Below are 22,020 nucleotides of genomic sequence, written 5' to 3'. Positions count from 1 at the left end.
CTGTAGAGATATATGGCTACATCAGCTACAATGGAAAAGAGGTGATGGTGATGAAGAGTCAGGGGTACCCTCCAGCTACAAGAGGGTGAATATAAGAAATTCGGGGACAGAGGATCAGAAAGAATGGATGGGTAAGTAATTTAGCAAGAGTGTGAAAAGAGAGTGACAGAGCATAGAGGTGAATGTAGTGAATGAACATGGGTGGAGGAATTGTCAGTTACGAAAAATCAGTATGGATGGATTGGTGAAGGAAGTAGGAGTGTGTCAGGAAGAAGGAGGGAGAAAAGGTGATAAGTGACAAGACAAAAGAAAGATGGGATGACGAGCAAGAGTATAAAACCTCTGGTGAATAGAAATATGGAGATGATGTGAAGTGTAGTGGGTGAGAGAGGGATGCACAGTGTTAGAGATGGAAATCGGAGGAACGTAGGGATGGAAATAATAGGTGACGAACAAAGATGGGTGGGGTCGTCGAAGGCAGACATGAGAGAATATTCAGAGGAAATTAAGTGCAAGTAATGATATTGATATTGCGGGATGGGTGACAAAAAAAGTGGGTCCAAAAAGAGGGATAACCAATAGCACAGAAGGGTATCAATTGATTACACAATTGAGTAGTGCCGTTGTTAGAAGAGCGATGGAGGGATTGGTGATACGAAGATAAGGTATGGAATGCTTGACAGAGCCTGATTGAGTGTCGGGAGCATAGGCATAAACCATATGCTTTTTGGACCTTTTTAGCTGAGATGGACGGTCTCTCTCGAGCACAGTGTATCACTAATCATCTTGGTCCTTTGTTATCTCTGTGTGGTTTAATATCAGGAGTTCATTCTTCCTATATCTTTCTAAGTCTCCCGATTCTACAGGTTTCATCCACATTTATTGATCTGCTCTTCTTTATGCAGCTGTCCTTATCCACATGGATCGCATAATCATATCAGCGTAGTCTTATCTCTTGCACAATACATTTGATTCCTCTCATACCCAATTTTTCTCACAACGCATTTGCATCTTATCGTACATGCTCACTGCTGTTGCATATCCAATGAAACTTACTAGCTTCATTCTAATGTTTACTGGTTCTCTGTATCCAGGGCCCATGTCTTGCTACTATGTAGCATTGCAGGCCATACACAAATACTATACGTCTTATCTTTCACTCGGAGAGAAAAGCCTTTTATTAACAAAGAACTTTTCCAGCCGGTTCTTATTCTAGCAACTATACTTTCAGAGTATCCTCCTTCGCTGTTAATTAGGTCACCAACTACCTTTAAGGATCCACCTGGGCATTCGAAACAGTTGACTATATTGCTGCTACACCAGTCGTTGACTATAATGCCTTCCAGTACAACCAAACTAACTGTATTATTGACCAGGCAGTATCTCACTCCGCCACATATTTTAAGCATCTCAGCGGTAATTCCTGATTGATCAGAAGCTTTCCCTGTCTTCATATCCTTGTTTTATCTATCACAGTGCTGTTATCTAGAATGACTTGTCCATTCGTTGGGTCCACGGTTGGAAGACATTTCTCTCATGCATTCTTCACGTTTAGTAACCTTTCATAGCAGCACGTCCATACCTCTTTTCAGAATCGCTAAATGTAAATGTGCCATTATCCAGTCATACACACTTCTTGCACACATCTCAGTTTTCTTTGATACACTCTTTTGCAATTCGGAAAACTTCATGCTTTTTGTCCTCACGCTGAAGAATATTCTTTTCTACTCTAGGCACAAGGCCCAAAATTTTTGGGGAGGGGGCTAGTCGATTAGATCGACTCCAGTACGCTACTGGTACTTAATTTATCGACCTCGAAAGGATGAAAGGCAAAGTCGACCTCGGCGAAATTTGAACCCAGAACGTAAAGACAAACGAAATACCGCTAAGCAATTCGCCCGGTGTGTTAACGATTCTTATTTCTTTATTGCCCACAAGGGGCTAAACATAGAGGGGACAAACATAGACAGACAAAGGGTTTAAGTCGATTACATCGACCCCAGTGCGTAACTGGTACTTAATTTATCGACCCCGAAAGGATGACAGGCAAAGTCGACATCGGCGGAATTTGAACTCAGAACGTAACGGCAGACGAAATACCGTTAAGCATTTCGCCCGGCGCGCTTACGTTTCTGCCAGGTCGCACGCTGAAGAATATTGGCAAACCTCTTCCTTTTTGTTTCTGACCTTACTAAAAAAAAAAAGACCTATCATCTAGATTCTCTTCTAGTTATTTGGTAGCGCGCACACGCACACACACGCGCGCACACACACACACACACACACACACACACACACACTCACACATTTCCTTTTGTTTTTAATTATTTTATTGACGTTAATAGTCACAAATAACATATAAACGCTTGTCGTTTTTGTATATATTTTATTATATAACTTTGGACATTTTTTCTTTGTTGATTTGATAGCTACAAAGAATGCAACCAAAGGGAAAAAAATTAATTTTAAAAAATAAATAAGTGATTGTTGGTTGTCAGATGAGGAGTATATATATTTTTCTTCTAATTAAATGCATTAAAAAAAATTAAGGCAAAAAAAAAATGAGAAATTTACTCGAAATTATTCAGTAAATTTAGACTTTTAATCACCTCCCATGTTTTTTTCTCTTTTTGAATACTGTTAGCTAATATTTGCTATCGTTTAGCATTGAAACAAGAGTTTTTCACTATTAAAAAAAAATGATGCAGAAATAATTTAATCGGCGATCATTCTTTGTTTGCCCATGCTCAATCCAGCCTGGCTTGCACCTTGGTTGCTTCCATACTGGAGACTGACAACATTTTTACCGGCATCTAACTGTTCCTGGGTGAACTCTCGTTTGTTCTCTTCTGCCATCTTTGGACCAAGGATAGGTCCATTGAAATCTGGTTTTGTTTGAGCCTGAAAAGTAAATAAAAAAAAAATAAATATAAGTTTGAAAATATTTGAATGATTTGACTGGTTCAGTTCTATTATCATTCAGTCATTCACTCTTATGTTTGTTCTATCCTCACTTGATTTCTTCTTGTCCACACTCAATCCTGTCTAATCCGATACGCAAATCCTTCTGTATTGTGGGTGCTTATAGTCTGCGTTTCATGAGAAATATGCAGAGGAATAAAGGATTCTCAAGTTGCACATATTAAAACCTATTTCGATGAGGTTGACACTAAAATCTGCAAGCAACACTTGCTCTAGAAAACACATCTCGATCCGAAAGCATGGAAGACAATATCGACGTCTCAAAGCGGATGTTGAAGCGTAAATCTGTAGAGTTCAAAACGACTCGTAGCAAGTCAAGATAAATGAAATCCAAAGATATGTTGACCATCATTATACCCGACTATTCGTGCTGCAGACCGCTTAAGACAATACCAACACTAATGAAACCTGAAGGCGGCAATATTTTGATAGCTGACGAAGCAATTTGAAGCCGTTAGACTAGACACTTCAACAACTCACTAACAAACGACCAATCACCTCTGATAACTCTCTTGTCGATCTTTCCATACTCTCCAAGCAATCTAAACAAAGAAGCTTCATTCTTCATTTATTTCAGCAGCATCTTTTCCAACTTCTAGTCTCCGGAAGATGCCATCACCAACCGGCTGCAAGTAATCCACAAAGCCTTTCGGTACATTTCCTACCATATTTTCACAACCTTAACCCTGAAACTTAGAACTGATGTTTAAGTGTTTCAAGCTGTTGAGTTTTCCTCATTGCCAAATAGCTGTGATACTTAATCAACATATTGACAAAGGCATGACTTCGCAACCACATGCTCTTGGGTTCAGTCCCGCTGAAACACCTTGTGCAAATGTCCTCTTCTACTATAGCCCGGGGCCGAGCAATACCTTGTGAGGGAATTTGCTTTATTGAAACTGTGTGGAAACCCGTTGTATTTATGTGTGTGTTTTTTCCTGCCCCATCACTTGACAACCGGTATTGGTTTGTTTACATCCTTGTAACTTATCAGTTCGGCAAAAAAGCCGATAGAATAAGTACCAAAGTTTAAAAAACAGTAAGTACTGTGGCCAATTTCTTTGATTATAACCCACCAAGGTGGTGCTTTAGCATGGCCGCAGTCCAGTGACTGTAACAAGTAAAAGAAGAAGAAAGACAAAAGATCAGAGATTTCAACAAGCAAAACTACGATCGATCCTGAACATCGAACGAGATTATTATGTCACAAACAACGATATTCTGGCAAGAACAGAATCCAAAGAGAATCTAAAGCCTCATTATATATAATCAACGATTTCATGATTCCATCGAGAACATCGCCCTCTTCTTCTATATCTGACTTAATAACTGGGAAGAAGTAATTGAAAACCGCCATAAATGGCGGCAGACGTGCGGGGAGGAAGCCATAGCTGCGGACGATATTCGATAACAATGAGATGGAAAAAACAAAAAGAACCAGAAAAAATTAAAGGGCTTGACATCTATCTCTGAGTCAAAAAATCATCCTTGCATTTTCAGTGCCACTTTTGCAATCAACGATTCAACTTAAACATTAGCCGGCACCAACCGTGAAAAGAAACAATAAATAAATAAATAATAAAACAGAAACATCACTAACATCGATGAAGAAACCTTGAAAACGTTTCTCAATGGAACGATGAGGAATGGCAGAGACAAAGAAAGAGAGAGAAAAAGAGCTGGAAGATGAGAGAGAGAGAGAGAGAGAGAGAGAGAGAGAGAGAGAGAGAGAGAGAGAAGGAGTAAGCATAGGTTAAAATTTACATATTCTTGTTCATTATATGCAAACATATCGCCATACAGATGTCAAAAATTATGCGACAATCACCAGATATAATTATTTATATGCAAAAAAATATCATTAAGAAGTAAACTCTTTAGATTTTATCCAAGCAAGACCGTTTGAAGCAACAGTAAATATTAAAATTAATGTCATCGAGTTATGTACGATTAAATTTTTTTCAAAATTACTCCACTTACCACTCTTCCAATGGCGTAAATGCACAAAACTACTTGTGGAATATTTTTCCTTTCATATAAATCGACAGTCTGGAATACTTCAGTTTCAGGGACACCGTATTTCTTCAGTGCTGCTTGGAAGCGTTCTAAATTCTGCATCAAAACAAAACCAGTGCCACTCTTCTCAATCTTTTTCACTGATCCAGGCAAAAGTTTGTTGATGAAACTGAGAAAAGAATAATAATAAAGCAACACATTCAATCATTTTATTTGGGAAAATTTATTATGATTTGTTTTTGTCTTCTTATGCGACGAAGAGTGGTAAAATCTTAAAAATATTAAACTCAATAAGCCTCTTTCTTTGTTTATTTTGGAAGCATTTTATATAAACAATTACTATCATGTGTGTTTGTATATATATATATATATATATATATAATACAGAATGGGACAAGAACTCAAAACATCCAGACAGTTAGGTGATACAAGAAAGGGACAAAACATCCAGATATACGATACAAAGAAAACAAGGACAGGTCATTCGGAGTTTTCTCTCTTCAGTTGAGATCCAGATTATCCTTGCAATTTCGGGTGGCTATTCTCGATATTGCTCCAATCTGGCCAGCCCCAAGGAAAAACTAAGCTAAGAGCGTTAGATTCCTTGGAAGAAAGCAGCGAATGTATACAAAAACAAGGACGGAAAAAATGAACAATGTTACACAAATACAATGAAAATAACAGGACATAACAACAGATGTCTTTCGACTAAGGACAAATTAAATTAAATTAAGCTGGCGTGTGTGGAAATAAGGCCTTACGGCAGGGATACAAGATTTCACAGGTACAGTGTTGCACGCACAACAGCCACAGTATTGTAAATCCATTATAGCCGATCTTACAGTCACTTTCGCACCAAATATAAGATAACTGTCAAGTTATACAATATCCGGTGCGAAACAGATTGGTAAGATCGGCTGTAATGGACCTATATTACTGTATACTCATTTGACACACACGAACACATACATATGATATTAGAATGAACAAAAATGGAAGCATTTAATATTATTTAGAGTTCGATTTCATCGAAAAAGATATATACAACTTAACTGTATTTAGACATACTACTTGCTTCGTTAGGCATTGCCTATATTTGTATTTCAACCCAAAAGAGGCTCTTACTATCCAGAGGCCCTTTTATTTATAAGGGTAGTAGTAAATTATCTCCTTTTTCTTTGATGAAAAAAAAAACACCCGTTGTTATATAGAGTTCTGTGCATGCGGTGTGTGTATGCGTGTGCGTGCATATATATATATATATATATATATATATATATATATGCACACACACACGCCCACACACACACATACACACACACACGCACACACACACACACACACACACACACAAACATATATTGTGTTGAGTCAAACGTTTTGCAATATTTTGTTAACTTATTTGCTTTCTTCAACAACATACAACAAAACCAGCTTAATATTCAAAGTAGAAGCCATCGTGTTGCAATGTCTGAAACCACGCTTCTGCCAGTTCTTTGATCCCATGCTGATACCAGTTCTTGTCCTTCGAAGCAAGGAACTCCTTCACTGAATTTTCAACCTCCTCTAGGATGAAGCGTCGCGAGGAGTTCCGCTCTATTTACTTAAGATTAAAAAATCCATAAAAGCAGACGGCAATATTTTGAGACCAAAACACTGACGACTACTTGGGACTAAAACAATTAGGAAAACTCAAATAGTGCCAACAGTTTTAAGTACACTTACTTGCAAAGAATAATACCATTTTTAAGAACTTCTTCAAATGGTTTCTTCCGATCAATCGGTTCTCCAAGAATGGCTTCAATCCAGTCCAAAGCCTCTTTTTCTTTCTCAGCGTTTCTCTGCGAGAAGAAAAATCGACAATTTGTTAATTCTTAAAGGTATTCTAAAAGTAGAAATAAGTCAAGAATTAGTAGGCTTACGTCGTTTGCATCAACTTGAACCAAATTGGAAATTAAAGCAAAATTATTTCATCAAATCTAAAATCTATATTCCGCTTCGTATTTTTTCATTCATAACTCTCTTCTCTCACACATGTCGTTCATTCATCAAGATCGTAATCATGTTTCCATATCAGAGAGCGTGAACAGCTATACCATCACTTTTAGCATTATAATAATCGATTATTCTCCCATGAATATCTTTATTACTACTGGCTAATCACGTGTGTCTCTACACTGGACTAATTGAGAAAGTTGTGAGGTTTTGTTCAATCACTACAGTTACAAGTTTGTATTTGGTACAAGTGATGTAAGTTAAAAACTATTTTTCTTCTTTAAAACACCCAACAAATATGGAGGGATACTGGAAACAACATAATTTGACTGACACTGAATTAGACATATAATCTGGAGAAATGTTTTGACTATTATGCCTGTAGATTATAGCGCCATGAAGTATGAGAGAGAGAGAGAGAAAGAGAGACAGACAGACAGACAGACAGATAGACAGACAAAGATAGAGAAAGAGAGACACAGAGAGACAGACTGACAGAGAGACAGACTGACAGAGAGACAGGGAGACAAAGGGACAGACAGACAGACAGACAGACAGACAGACAGACAGACAGACAGATTGAGAGAGAAGACAAAGGGGGAACGCTATTGTGTAGTGTTAAAAAAATGCTATCTTGTACTGACTTAAAATTACTTTTCTGTAATTGAAATCTTCAATAATAAAGGAAACTTGAAAACAATATTTTGAAAAAAATATACTAAATTTAGAATTTTTAAGAATTTTCTAGATAGTGTAGACTTTAATAATCGCTTTCTTTTTGTAAATGTTGCATACTCCCAATTATGTTAATAAGCAGCATCCTTTATTATGGCATAACTACAAGGGCCGTAGATTTGCAGAGTTGACTAACATCCAACAAAACGCTTGGCACTTTTTAGTTGCCTCTCTTTACGCTATGACTTTAAACCAATAAAATAAATACCAGTCAAGTACTGGAGTTAATATTACTAACTATAAATCCAAAATGCCTGATTTTGTACCTATTTTAGAAATCGTTCATTAATATGCGCACAAATAGCCAACATTCTCTTTTAAGTTTATGACAACGAAAAGGTCTCGACGTGGTTGCTCAATTTTCTAGAAACAACAGCCAAATCTTCTTCAGATCACATTCTCCTAATTAAAAAAATTGTGGGATACATTGGATAAAGAAGTTTTAACTACTCTGTTTGAATAAAAGGCTGGAATGTTATCGCCGGAAACCTTTGATTATAAATCTGCTCGATCATTCTTTACTCATAGCTAAATAGTAATAACTACTCCGTTAATTAGCAGTATACACAGAATCTTTTTCGAACAAAAATTATTATTTATCAATGGCCATGCTTCTTCTTTGTCGTGTGCTTTGACTACAAACGTTGGTTATGATCGACCTCTAACCCCTCCTGTCCTACACAGAACGGTCCTTCAGTAGTCAGCTGTAAAAACTATCAAGTCAGTACCGTTGGTGGTGGTGGAGCGATGAAGGGTGAGGAATCTGCCCCGGGCGGTACTTTTATGAGCGCGGAACTTTTATTGTTTTCTGTATAAGCCTGTAAAGAGTATGTGAAAGTAGGGAGCGGCAGGCTCAAGGGCTGCACCGGACAACACGCCCTAGTTACGTCACTGCATCAAGTATCATCTGTCTGTCTTCTCTGGTTCGTTCTTTCTTCTTTTGAGTTTCCAGTTGTCATTATGAATTCAAACCTTCATTTTTTTCAAATGATATTCAATGCACTGAACTTGTTATTTTCTCCTTTTGTTGATTAGAACTTTACTGGTGGTTTCTGCTTGTCTAAGGACTTTAAAGTCGGCGAATTATAAGAGTCGTTAAAGCGATGGGCAAGAATGTTTTACGATATTTGTTCCGATTTGCTGCGCGCTGAGTTCAAAACCCACCGAAATCAACTTTGCCTGTTATCCTTTGGGGGTTGAGAGAATGATGTTGGATTAGTAAAACTGTTACAAGGTCAGACGAGATTTATTCTGGATTTTTGAGTTCTGATAGCAACACTGTAATGACACAGATATCATGATCAACATTGACAAAAGGAGGACCTATCTATAAAAACTTCAACGTCTGTTACTCTATTTATGTAAAGTATTATTAATGCTCGTCTGAGGAACCATATTGCTGCAGCATTCAAAAATTTTAGCTTGTTTGTTGAAGTGCCAGGTCAGATAACAAATTATGATTCCCAAAAATGGAATCCAGTAAGCATATGGAAATCTTAAACCTCGAAAGTAAATTATAATGGCATCACATCGCCTACTCCAGAATATTATATTCCAAACTAGAGGCGATGTACTTTCAAAAATGCAGCAACTGAAAAGTACTTTGGTAGTTAGCTTAGGTTGGCAAACAGCGCCGTTTTATCATCATTATCTTCATCTTCAGCATCACCACCACCACTACCACCACCATCACCATTCAATTCACCAGTACCATCACTGAGCATCTATGTGGTTTCACAACCTATTAGAAATTGTAGCTTACTCTCCTTCAAGTAACATCCAGCCGCCTTTAAAAGGAAGGAATGGCACATTGAATGAGGGATCCGCACTCTACATGTTAACTCTACTAAAACACACATACTGTCCAAAGATTAACACACACACACACATTGCTATACATACTGCACATAAGTTAATATACACACCAGGGCAGACTGAGAGTATTAAGAGCCCACGTGCGTAACTGTTTACAGGGCCCCTTTTAATGTGTGTTTTAGTAGAGTTAACATGTACAGTGCAGATCTCTCAGAGCTCCGGGCCCTCGGGCAGTGCTCGTTTGACCAACGGCTCAGTTCGCCCCTGATACACACACACACACACACACACACACACACACACACACACACACACACACACACACACTCTCTCTCTCTCTCTCTCTCTCTCTCTCCCTCTCACACACACACACGCATACGTACACACTCATAGCTCTACATATTGCTCATAAGTAAACACAGACAGTCAGTGCCTTCCCTTCATTTCCAATCCGTGCAGTCTGTTTTCCTTTTGTCCACTACGTAGCGAGACCTAGGATTCAGACCCCATTCTCTTAGTTATCAAGCTAGTGCCATGAGCGAATTGCAACTGAAACAAGCAATTTTGACGTGTACATTCTATTTATCGACTAATCTGCTTGCAGAAGACCACACCACAAATTCAGAACATCAACACAATTGCCCTTGAAACTCGTGCCATTTTCTCGAGTTATAAGCAGTTTATCGCTAAATAATCTCGGCAGAAGTTGAGCGCAGCCACGGAAAACGCTTCTGACTTCTCGCCACAAACAAGCCAGAAACGTGAGTAGAGTTGGATAAACTCACATTTAAATTTCATTCAAGACCAATTCGAGTAAGACATTAATGACTGTTGAATTTAGATACTGTAAAAGACGATCTCTATATCTTAAGTCTCTCTCCCGGTGAACATCAGAAAATTCATGTCCCGATATATTTTCGGTCTTTCGTTGAACAGATATATTATAAAATATCGCATGTTTTCTTCCTATTTACAACACACACAATCGACTTTATCCATAATAATCTTATGCCAAAGATCATGGCAATAATGAAGACCACCTCATTCTGGGACAATGGTGACTCTCCCTGCCACCGATATTATATGTACAAAGTTCGAAAGGTCGCAGTATACAAATAAATACATTCGCACACATATTCTGACACCAAAACACACACATATTCTTTGTAATTTTGGTACAAGGCTAGGAATTTAAGGGAACGCGATATGTCTATTACATCGGCTTCCAATATTTGACTGGCATCTTATTTTATCGATCCCGAAAGGATGTAAAAAAAAAAAAAAAAAAACAGTAAGGTTGCCTTCGGCGAGATTTGAACTCAGAACATAAGTAGTGGTAAAAAATGCTAACAAGTATTTATTCTGACACGCTAACGATTCTGCCAGCTCGCCGCCTTAACACGCGTTTCTGTGCATAATAAACACGTACGCATATACACAGGCACATGCCACACCGCACAAGAAAGCTTCTCGAGATTCAGATTGAGATTAAAGCCAGCGTGTGTGTGTATTATGATATTTATCGAAGGATAGACAAGTGATTGCCGCGCATACCGTTAGCTGACACGCAAATATTCTCCTTGACAGCCATTTGTATGTAATCTTTTATTTTGTTCTAAAAATAATGTAAAACGATACCTTATTGCTCAGTGGGTGGGTATGGATTTTCACCCTAGCTCACGTTGTCTTTCGAAAGACATTGTTCCATCTTTCTGATTTCAGAATATACATATATATATATGAGTTTGTGTGTGTGTGTTTGTGTGTGTGTGAAGATACACATACGCACATGCGCATGCGCACACATATTTGTATTCGCAAAGACATCGGCTGTGTACTCTTTATTTACCAACACTAGCTCTTCCAAACATCGCCATTTCTGTTGCAACCTCCATCACCATTACTACCACCACCACCACCACCACCATCAACAACAACAACAACAACATCACCAACAACAACACTACTATTACCTCATCTTCTTCCTCCGCTTCCTTCTCTCCTTCTTCTGTCAGTGCTATGACCTTAACATCTAAATCTTTGATATTAGCTATAAATATATGTACTAATTGGCAACCCCGGTTAGACAGGGTGTCAGCCATACTGTTTACCTGTAGGGCCATCACAAGTTTTTTTTTAATATAAAAGTGTTAGATATAGCTGTGTGTGTATGTGTGTGTGTGTGTGTGTGTGAGAGAGAGAGAGAGAGAGAGAGAGTTGTCTAATACATACATCAACAAGAGCAGCCTTCCGCATTCATTGAGTTTTGTGATACTTGACAGCAACAATACCTCAGTATTCAGAACTCTAGGTTGGCCCAACAATGAGAACCCTCTTCTCTCATTTACGACAGTTTGCTGAAGACAGCCGGGAGTAGTAAAATATAACAGTAATAACATATAACTGTCTTTATGTTCTGAGTTTAAATTCTGCCGAGGTTGGCTAGTGGTTGTTTACGTCTCAGCGTCTTGGCGGCTCGGCTTGAGAGACCGATAGAATAAGTACCACACTTGAGATAAGTTCTGTGGTCGATTTGTTTGACTAAACCCATCAAAGTGGCTCTCCTGCATGGCTGCAATTGAGTGAAAGAAACAAGTAAAAAAAAAAGAAAAAACAAAAGAATTGTTGCACATTTGTATTTTTTCTGGAAGCCCCTAATTTCAGAGCCTTTAGTGATCGCCTTGTTTGATTAATTTGTAATTCCAGCCCTGTTTGAAGATATTGTAATATATTTTTACGTATATTGACTGGGTGACTTGGTTATCCACGCCAGGGAATTTTAAACGATTATATGTTCCCTCAAAATGCGAGGCCTTCTGACAAATAAAGTTCCAGCCCTGTGCTGGTGCAATTCTCTCCCCTCCCACCTCTCTCTCGCACCTATCTATCTATCTATCTATCTATCTATCTATCTATCTATCTATCTATCTCTTTCTCTCATCCTGGATGTTCCACTCTAAGTCTAGAGAAACTTGAAACAACAGTGTTGCTAATAATCAATAAAATATTTAAAAGACACTTCAATCTTTATCGCTAATTAAATATGTCTCGGTAAAATATAATTGTTGGAGAAATATTAATAATTTTTTCTGGTGGTCCAAAAAATGAACTATGGTCGTTAATTGGTTAATTTAGAAAAAGAAATTAATTGGAGTAATCATAGGCCAAAGTGACATGAAAAATTGGGTTCATTTATTGTGTGGTATTTATCGACAATGAACTTTAGATAATTTAAATACACTGAAACTTTAAACTTCGACAGTCGTTAATTCATTGAAATAGTAAGAATAACTTCAATATAACCACATATGTAAAACTGGCAATCTGTCGATTACGACGACGAGTGTTCCAATTGATCCGATCAACGGAACAGATTACTCGTGAGATTAACATGCAAGTGGATGAGCACCCCACAGACCCGCGTACTCTTAATGTAGTTCTCAGGGAGATTCAGCATGACACAGAATGTGACAAAGCCAGCCCTTTGAATTACAGGTACAACTCATTTTTACCGGTCGTGTAGACTGACGCAAGGCGAAATAAAGCGTCTTGCTCAGGGACAGAACGTGCCACCGGGAATCGAACTTACAACCTTACGGTCGTGAGCTGAATACCCTAATCACCAATGATGCCCCAATCTGTGGTGTATCATACGTAACAAATATACACCACTGTCAGGCAAACTACTGTGGTTTTCATCCAAGATATGAAATTTTTTTATTGACACGCTGTGTTGACCCCCGCCCCACAAAAAATAATAACAATATATATCGGAGGGAGAGGGGAAAAAATCGTCCCGGCGGTTGCTAGTGAAAATGTTAGTTGCATTTTGGTCTTATTGGGCCTTGTCAATGACGTATACTTTCAGCCACATGCCTAGATGAAATTTGCCGCCTCCAATGTATATCGACAAGGCCCAAGAAACCGAAATACATCTAGCGTTCTCCCTAGCCACTGCTGGGATGATTTTTAAAAAATCCCCATCCGATATATTCGTTTTTAACACACCATGTCTTTAAAAGATTTATCTATTTATTTCGGACGAAGATTGCAATATCTTGCCTATCAACGGTGTATATACATTGAGTGGACACATATGTGGTTATTCTAATTTAACACTCCTCAGCTGCATACACAGACCTTTTATTTATTTGACATCGTATTTCTTTTCTTTTTACTTGCTGGGCCTGGAGGGAGGAAAAGGGCCAAGGTCCTCTGAGATACCAAACACTGACTACTTTTATTTTGACTCACGGAAACGGAAACATTCAGAATCACTTTATCCAAATAAAATCAAATAAATGTACTATTTTACGTAATATTTAGACAATTATTTTTACTCATTGATTTTATTTGCATATACATTAACACGTCGATTAAACGAGTGGGTGTTTTAAAAAGGCTATGCAATTATCCGAATTATGAAATTATGCAATTAAACGAAATCGGCTATTTGTATATAATCTCTTTTCTTCACCGGCAAAATAATCTTGTGCAATCACCTAAGCACTTTCGCTTACAATAAACATGTTTCCTCAGGTTTCGCTATATCAGTGTTAAAACATAATTACCTGAAGTCGAGAAGGGCGGAGCGCTATCTAACAGATTCACACAACGTAAATATACTCTGTTCTGCTTTTCACATCTTACTGATATTTCAGATGCTGTCAGATTATGTGACTGCGAAAATAGTCTTCGTTACAATAAATACAAGTTGTTTGTATTATCTTGTTGAGGCGAAGGGCGCCAAGTGTTAAAGTACACAGGATATGCTATATGTCATGACGTCGCCTCCACGACTCTATCAGAAGTATAGGACTCAACGAAGGGGAGAATGAAAGACTCCTTTATTATTCACTTGAAAATATAAAATCTTGCTTTTGCACAATAATCAAATATAATCCAATGCTAACACGCATACTATTATAGGAAAGTGGGTTATACATCATTAGATGTACACCTGACTTTCCTATATTAAATTAGGAATTGAACGGAACGCAGAACTCCAGACTATCAACACAAACAATATTTATTCATGGTGGAATATATACAGCTTTACTCTTGTTTGTTGAGACGTCTTCGGTGTGTGAGAACATGGTTGTTGGGACGTTGGTATATTGATGTGAGCTGTCTAGCGTGAGTTCGAAAGATGGAGAGACAGCTAGACACGTCCTTGCTCAATCGCTGGCCAGCAAGAAAGAGATCGATCAAAGCAGGAAAGCTTGGTTGTTGAATTCCACGCATGCGTGAGACTACGCATGCGCACGGCGTTACTACACTATCTAAAAGATAGTGTGTGAAACATGCTATTTTAAAGATAATTTGCATCCTTGCAGCGCATTTTGCACATTTAGCTGTACCCATGTAAAACATGGCGAGTCACAAAGTTTTCCAGCGACAAACTCTTAATATTTGTAAATGGATGCGTCCGGAACATTCTTCAGATGAGATGGCAAAACAAACTCACAAACAAAACCATTATAGAAACAGTGGAACCAGCGGCGAGCTGGCAGAAACGTTAGCACGCCGGGCGAAGATGCTTAGCGGTATTTCGTCTGTCTTTACGTTCTGAGTTCAAATTCCGCCGAGGTCGACTTTGCCTTTCATCCATTCGGGGTCGATAAATTAAGTACCAATTACGCACTGGGGTCGATGTAATCGACTTAATCCCTTTGTGTGTCCTTGTTTGTCCCCTCTTCGTTTAGACTCTTGTGGGCAATAAAGAAATAAGAAATAGTGGAACCAGCAACCTATGGAAACCCAGATCAAGATGAGGAAATGAAGTTGACAGGGACACACTCTACGAAAACCGGCTTCCAACACCAGAAGGCAAGCCCTCCGAGGACATATCATGGAAGACGCAAGCGTGGCAGACTAACAGCAGTACGAAGGCCGCAGAAATTTAAGTACTCACAGGTGGCTACACTTGGGGACAACTGCAATCCATTGCCAAAGATCGAGATGGATGGAGATCTCATGTTGGCGTCCTATGCTCCACGTGAAGTTAAAAGATTAACAAGAAGAAGCATCCATTTTCCAACAAAGGTACGGTAGATTCTTTTGTCAGCCTGCGGACATTACTCTCAATAATTTTGGTTATATTTGATCATTATTTAACCAGTCTGGTTATAGTTAATCCATATTTTATTGGTTTGCATCATTACTATTATAATTTTAGTTACAGCTAATCGCTCTTTTGTCAATCTCATTACTGCTAATCTCTATAATTTTTGTCAGTCATTTTTTTTTTGTTAGTCTGTGACATTACTATCTTTAATTTTCAGGTAATAGGCAAACTAAATCATTCATTCTTTATCAAAATAACTGGCTGACCAGTAGAAATATTTTATCCAGACCTCTCTTATCCGACAGATAACCAATTATTCAGATCTTCAAAACAAGTCATAGAACAAATTGTTGTATCTAAAAACATGGTTCTTGCCTGCGCGTATCTGGCAGTTTGTGTGCTTAGTCAGAAGGTAATAGACGGTTCGAGTTAAATAAAAGCGGGTGGGTGATTCAAATAATATCCCCACCCCACCCTGACCAACTCTAATCAGAATTATTTTTGATAACCACATTTTTTTTTGCCGTTCCTCTGAAAACCTCTTTTCACACACCACCACCACCACCACCAAACCCTGTCGCCGCCCCTATGTAAATAATGGCGATAATGCCGCTGCAGACAGTATCAGAATGTAACAGTAGGGTCAGTTATGTCGCCAGCTCTTATCTTTTATTCTCGGGAGAGAATGGAACAGAAGTCTGTCTGGCTCTGGTTTTTGTTTCCTATCTTAAAAGACTTATTGTTGGAATTTCTCCTACTGATATCGTTGCTTAAAAATGGTTTCCGTAATTAACTATTTAAAAAAGCTAGATACAATGTTGATAAACGTGTAATAATTTAATCAGATCAAGCCATAAAAGGTAATAGTTTAAGTTAACATTAATATAACTATTATTTTTCACACAGATGGTGTCTGTGAATCATAGAAGTAGTCGTTATATTGCGAAGGTGATTAGAAATAACCAACCGAAAACGAGGCGTTTATCTTGAGACTGATAAATGGATTCATTGATGCTGAAGGTGAAATAGTATCTTGTCTATAAAAAGAAGAGCAAGCTTTAGCTGGAATTTCTTTTATTTGCATATATAGATGCAACCTTCTTTTTAAGGTCAACAGTAAGGAACAATATTCTACAAATACTTGATTCTTATGTGTTTGTTTAACATTTGCCATGCTTCTTCTCCGCTCTGTAATTTAACGCCGCCAATCGTTTATATATCTAATATTTTCTGCATCTGCAAGCTTCTAAGATATCTTTCTGTGTTTTTTTTTTTTTTCTTTTCTTCCTTGAGCCCTCGACTGAACCCTATTCACCCGGTATCCATGGTATGTAAGCGACCAAGATCGCATTTCCTCTGAATGGGACGTCAGCAATTTTAAGGGGAGTGAACAAGTTGATTTCATCCACGCCAGTAGTTGACTGGTACTTTATTTCATCGACCTCTGAAGGAATGAAAGGCAAAGCTGACATCGGCGGGATTTGAACTCAGAACTTAAAGAGCCAGAAGAATTGCCGCTAAGCATTTTGTCCGACGTGCTAACGATTTTACCAGTTCACCGCTTCTATTATTATTATTATTCAGTAGTTTTATTTTTATAACGTGCTTTCACTTCACTACCGAGCGCGCAGCTCTGTGCGCCTTGGGTATGTGCTGTGGTTTGCTGTGGTGCTCTTATGTTTACTGTATTGAAAGTGTTTTGCGTAGAATGTGTGCAGTACCCAGTAGTGCAATTTTCTGTATGTTATATATATTTGTAAGTCCTGGTGTTTTTGTTATGTATTTGTCTGAATATTTTTTTATTATACCTAAGGCACCTACTATGATAGGAATTGTTTCTGTTTTTAGATTCCACATTCGAGTTATCTCTATTTCCAGGTCTTTGTATTTTGAAAGTTTTTCCATTTCTTTTAGAGAAACGTTGTCATCTGCTGGTATTGATACATCAATTAGAAAGCATTTTTTTTCTTCATGATCTTTGACAACTATATCTGGTCTATTTGCCTTAATTTCTCTATCTGTGTGTATTGGCATATCCCAGAGTATGGTTGCTTTCTCGTTTTCTGTGACCTTTTCTGGCGTGTGTTTATACCATCTTTTTTCTGTTGCTATTCCATAATGTTGGCATAGCTTCCAGTGTATATAGGTCCCAGCTCTGTCGTGTCTGTGAATATATTCCTTCTTAGCCAGGACTGGGCAGCCAGAGATAATATGATTTATTGTTTCTTGTCGATCTCCACATATTCTACAGTTACTTGTTATATTTCTTTTCATTATGTGTTTTTGGTAATTTCTGGTGGGGAGGCTTTGGTCTTGTGCAGCAATTAAAAATCCTTCAGTCTCTGCTTTGAGTCCTGAGCTTCTCAGCCATTGCTGGGATTTTTCTCTGTCTATTTCTTTCGCATTTAGTTTAGCCCAGTATTTACCATGTAGGGGCTTTTCTTGCCATCGTTTTATCATGGTCTGTTGCTGTTCTAGTTTTAGTTTGGATTTCATTTGTTTTATAGCTTTTGTTGTTTCTTCTTCTTCTTCTTCGTATTTGTTAGGTAGATTGATTTCTTGTTTGTATTTGTCAGCTTCCTTAAATACTGAAAACAGTTTTTTGTTTTGCTCGTGTTTTGTGGCTATTTGTATTAGTTTCCCTTGCTTCTGGAGTAGGTATTTTTGCAGTCCTATGGTGGTTATTTTATAATAGTTTTCTAGCTGTATAAGACCCCTGCCACCTTCTGTGCGTTGTATATATAGCCTTTCTATGTCAGATTTTGGGTGGTGCATCCTATATCCTGTCATTATTTTTCTTGTTTTCCTGTCTATTTTACATAGTTCGTTTAGTGTCCAGTTAAGGATGTTGTAGCTGTAGCTTATAACTGGGACAGCTAAAGTGTTGATACCCATTATCTTGTTTTTAGCATTGAGCTCTGTTTTTAGTATTGATCTAACTCGTCTATAGTACTCTTTCTTTATTTTTTCTTTCATTTGTGTATGTTGTATCCTATCTAGTTCATTGACTCCTAAATACTTATATGGTTGGCTTTCGTCTAGTTCTCTTATTTCATTGGCTTTATCTAGTGTTATATTGCTACTTTTAACTAATTTTCCTCTTTTCAGGGTTGCTTTGGCACATTTTTCTAATCCGAATTTCATTTCTATTTCCTCGGTAAAGCCGTGTACTGTCTGTAGTAGTGTTTCTAGCTCTTTGTCGTTTTTTGCATATAATTTTAGGTCATCCATATATAGAAGGTGGCTGACTGTTTTTCCATAGCATTTGTAACCGCATCCAGTTCTATTTAGCAATTCTGTTAAAGGTGTGAGTGCCAGGCAGAACAGGAGTGGAGAGAGCGTGTCTCCCTGGAATATTCCTCTTCTAATGGGGATGGCTTTCGTTTTCACAAGTCCCTCTTTTGTTTGGAGCTGTAGCACTGTCTGCCATTTGTTCATTGAGTGCTCTATGTATTTTATGATAATTGGTGCCACCTTGTTTATGGCTAGTGTTTCCAGAATCCACGTGTGGGGAACACTGTCGAAAGCCTTTTGGTAGTCCACCCAGGCCATACTGAGGCCTTTCTTCTTTCTGCGGCTGTCTTCAGTTATGGCTTTATTGATCAATAATTGATCTTTACAGCCGTATGAGCCCTTGCAGCATCCCTTCTGCTCTTCTGGAAACAGGTTGTTATTTTCCAGGTGTTTACTCAATCTCTGCGATATTATTGCAGTAAAGGCTTTGTAGATCGTAGGGAGACAGGTTATAGGTCTATAGTTTTGTGGTTTCTCCGTTTCCGTGGATTTGGGGATTAAGATGGTTTTCCCTTTTGTGAGCCATTCAGGCATTGTTTCTGGATCTGCTATTATGTTGTTAAAGTTTTCTGCCAGCTTTTTATGCATTGCTGGCAGGTGTTTTAACCAGAAATTGGGGATCTTGTCGTGTCCAGGTGCTTTCCAGTTGCTTAGTCTTTGCAGTGTCTGGGTGACCTCTTCAGTTGTTATAGGGGCCCAGAGTTGCTCAGGTGCTAAGTTCGTTGTTTTAATGGTCCTTTTTTGGGGTTGTTGCTTCACCGACCATATTTGTTTCCAGAATTTCTCTAGTTCTTCTGCTGTTGGTGCTGAAGTAATGTCTATTTTATTTTTACCCAGTTCTTGGTAGAGTTTTTTGGGGTTGGATTTGAACTGTTTGTTTTGTTCAAAGAAACGTTGGCGTTTCTCATACCGGCGGATCCTCTGTGCTTTGGCAAGGATGTCTTGCTTTAGTTTTTCTTCTTCTTCTTCTTCTTCTTCTTCTTATTATTATTATTATTATTATTATTATTATTATTATTATCATCGTTTCATTTAGAGAAATGTTGTCATCTGCTGGTATTGATACATCAATTAGAAAGCATTTTTTTTCTTCATGATCTTTGACAACTATATCTGGTCTATTTGCCTTAATTTCTCTATCTGTGTGTATTGGCATATCCCAGAGTATGGTTGCTTTCTCGTTTTCTGTGACCTTTTCTGGCGTGTGTTTATACCATCGTTTTTCTGTTGTTATTCCATAGTGTTGGCATTATTCTTCTTCTTCTTATTATTATTATTATTATTAAGGCGACAAGCCGGCAGAATCGTTAGCATGCTGGACAAAATGCTTAGCGACAGTTCATCCGTGTGTACGCTACGTTCTGAGTTTAAATTCCGTCGAGGTTGATTTAGCCTTTCATCCTTTTGTGGGGGCGATAAATTAAGTATCAGTGAAACACTGGGGTCGATGTAATCGACTTACCCTTTCCCGTAAAGTTTCAGGCCTTGTGCCTTTAGTAGAAAGGATTATTATTATTATTTTTGCCTTTCATTCTTTCAAGGTCGGTAAATTAAGTACCAGTAAAACACTGGGGTCGATGTAATCGACTAGTCCCCTCCCCCACAATTTCAGGTCTTGTGCCTATAGTAGAAAATATTATTATTATTATTGTTCAATAATTTTATTTTTATAACGTGCTTTCACTTCACTACCGAGCGCAGCTCTGTGTGCCTTGGGTATGTGCTGTGGTTTGCTGTGATGCTCTTATGGTTACTGTGCTGAAAGTGTTTTGCGTAGGATGTGTGCAGTGCCCAGTAGTGCAATTTTCTGTATGTTATATATATTTGTAAGTCCTGGTGTTTTTGTTATGTATTTTGTCTGAATATTTTTTTATTAATACCTAAGGCACCTACTATGATAGGAATTGTTTCTGTTTTTAGATTCCACATTCGAGTTACCTCCATTTCCAGGTCTTTGTATTTTGAAAGTTTTTCCATTTCTTTTAGGGAAACGTTGTCATCTGCTGGTATTGATACATCAATTAGAAAGCATTTTTTTTCTTCATGATCTTTGACAACTATATCTGGTCTATTTGCCTTAATTTCTCTATCTGTGTGTATTGGCATATCCCAGAGTATGGTTGCTTTCTCGTTTTCTGTGACCTTTTCTGGCGTGTGTTTATACCATCGTTTTTCTGTTGGCATTATTATAGTGTTGGCATTATTATTATTATTATTATTATTATTATTATTATTATTGAGTGAGAGAGCAAAGCATGCCATCAAAGTGACACTGGGGTAAAATATACGAAGCCCATTATACCCATTATGACTACCCGTCTGATAAGGGTACACCAGGCACATGCATCACAACCATATGTGCGTGACATGGTGATCTCATATCAAGATAAACAGCGCAAGATAAACAGCGCAAGATAAACAGCGCAGGTGGGGCCCAGTTAGAATTTTCTTCAAGTCGAGTAGCCCATCCCGCTCAAAAGGTCCCTGAATAAGGTTTGTTTAAGGATGTTGAGCAAAACACCCATGTTTCCAAAGGTGAATTATTCAAATCCCAAAGAATTCCTCTCAACACATGGCTATGATGCTCCCCCACTACTTCTGCTCATGATCAGAGATGCACATATCGTCAGCCACCAAGGGACATGCTCAACTGGTTTAAGGTCAAACAACTGACAAGCAAATCTGTGGTATTAAGCAGAATATTTGCTGTAGCCCATCTTTTATACCAAGACAATTATTATTATTATTATTCAGTAGTTTTATTTTTATAACGTGCTTTCACTTCACTACCGAGCGCAGCTCTGTGTGCCTTGGGTATGTGCTGTGGTTTGCTGTGATGCTCTTATGGTTACTGTATTGAAAGTGTCTTGCGTAGGATGTGTGCAGTGCCCAGTAGTGCAATTTTCTGTATGTTATATATATTTGTAAGTCCTGGTGTTTTTGTTATGTATTACTATTATTATTATTATTATTATTATTATTATTATTATTATTATTCAGTAGTTTTATTTTTATAACGTGCCTTCACTTCACTACCGAGCGCAGCTCTGTGCGCCTTGGGAATGTGCTGTGGTTTGCTGTGGTGCTCTTATGGTTACTGTATTGAAAGTGTTTTG

The 22,020-nt window shown here is 38.0% G+C and overlaps 1 protein-coding gene across 1 annotated transcript in view; it reads right to left on the bottom strand.

Annotated features, from left to right (window-relative positions):
- Positions 1–2,371: 2,371 nt before the first annotated feature.
- LOC106871716 (myophilin) overlaps positions 2,372–22,020 on the bottom strand; it is a 36,194-nt gene continuing 16,545 nt past the window's right edge. The window contains exons 2-4 of the mRNA XM_089363520.1: positions 6,724–6,839; positions 4,963–5,167; positions 2,372–2,901 (exon numbers count right to left, since the gene is read on the bottom strand). Coding sequence (XP_089219646.1) covers positions 2,716–2,901; positions 4,963–5,167; positions 6,724–6,839 — 507 coding nt within the window. The 3' untranslated portion in view covers positions 2,372–2,715. The remainder of the gene's footprint in view (positions 2,902–4,962; positions 5,168–6,723; positions 6,840–22,020) is intronic.

The sequence above is a fragment of the Octopus bimaculoides genome, chromosome 1 (assembly GCF_046866305.1).
Source record: "Octopus bimaculoides isolate indiv1 chromosome 1, ASM4686630v1, whole genome shotgun sequence".
NCBI lineage: Eukaryota > Metazoa > Mollusca > Cephalopoda > Octopoda > Octopodidae > Octopus > Octopus bimaculoides.
The sequence above is the reverse complement of the archived record's forward strand: the minus strand, read 5'-3'. Positions and strand labels throughout refer to the sequence as shown.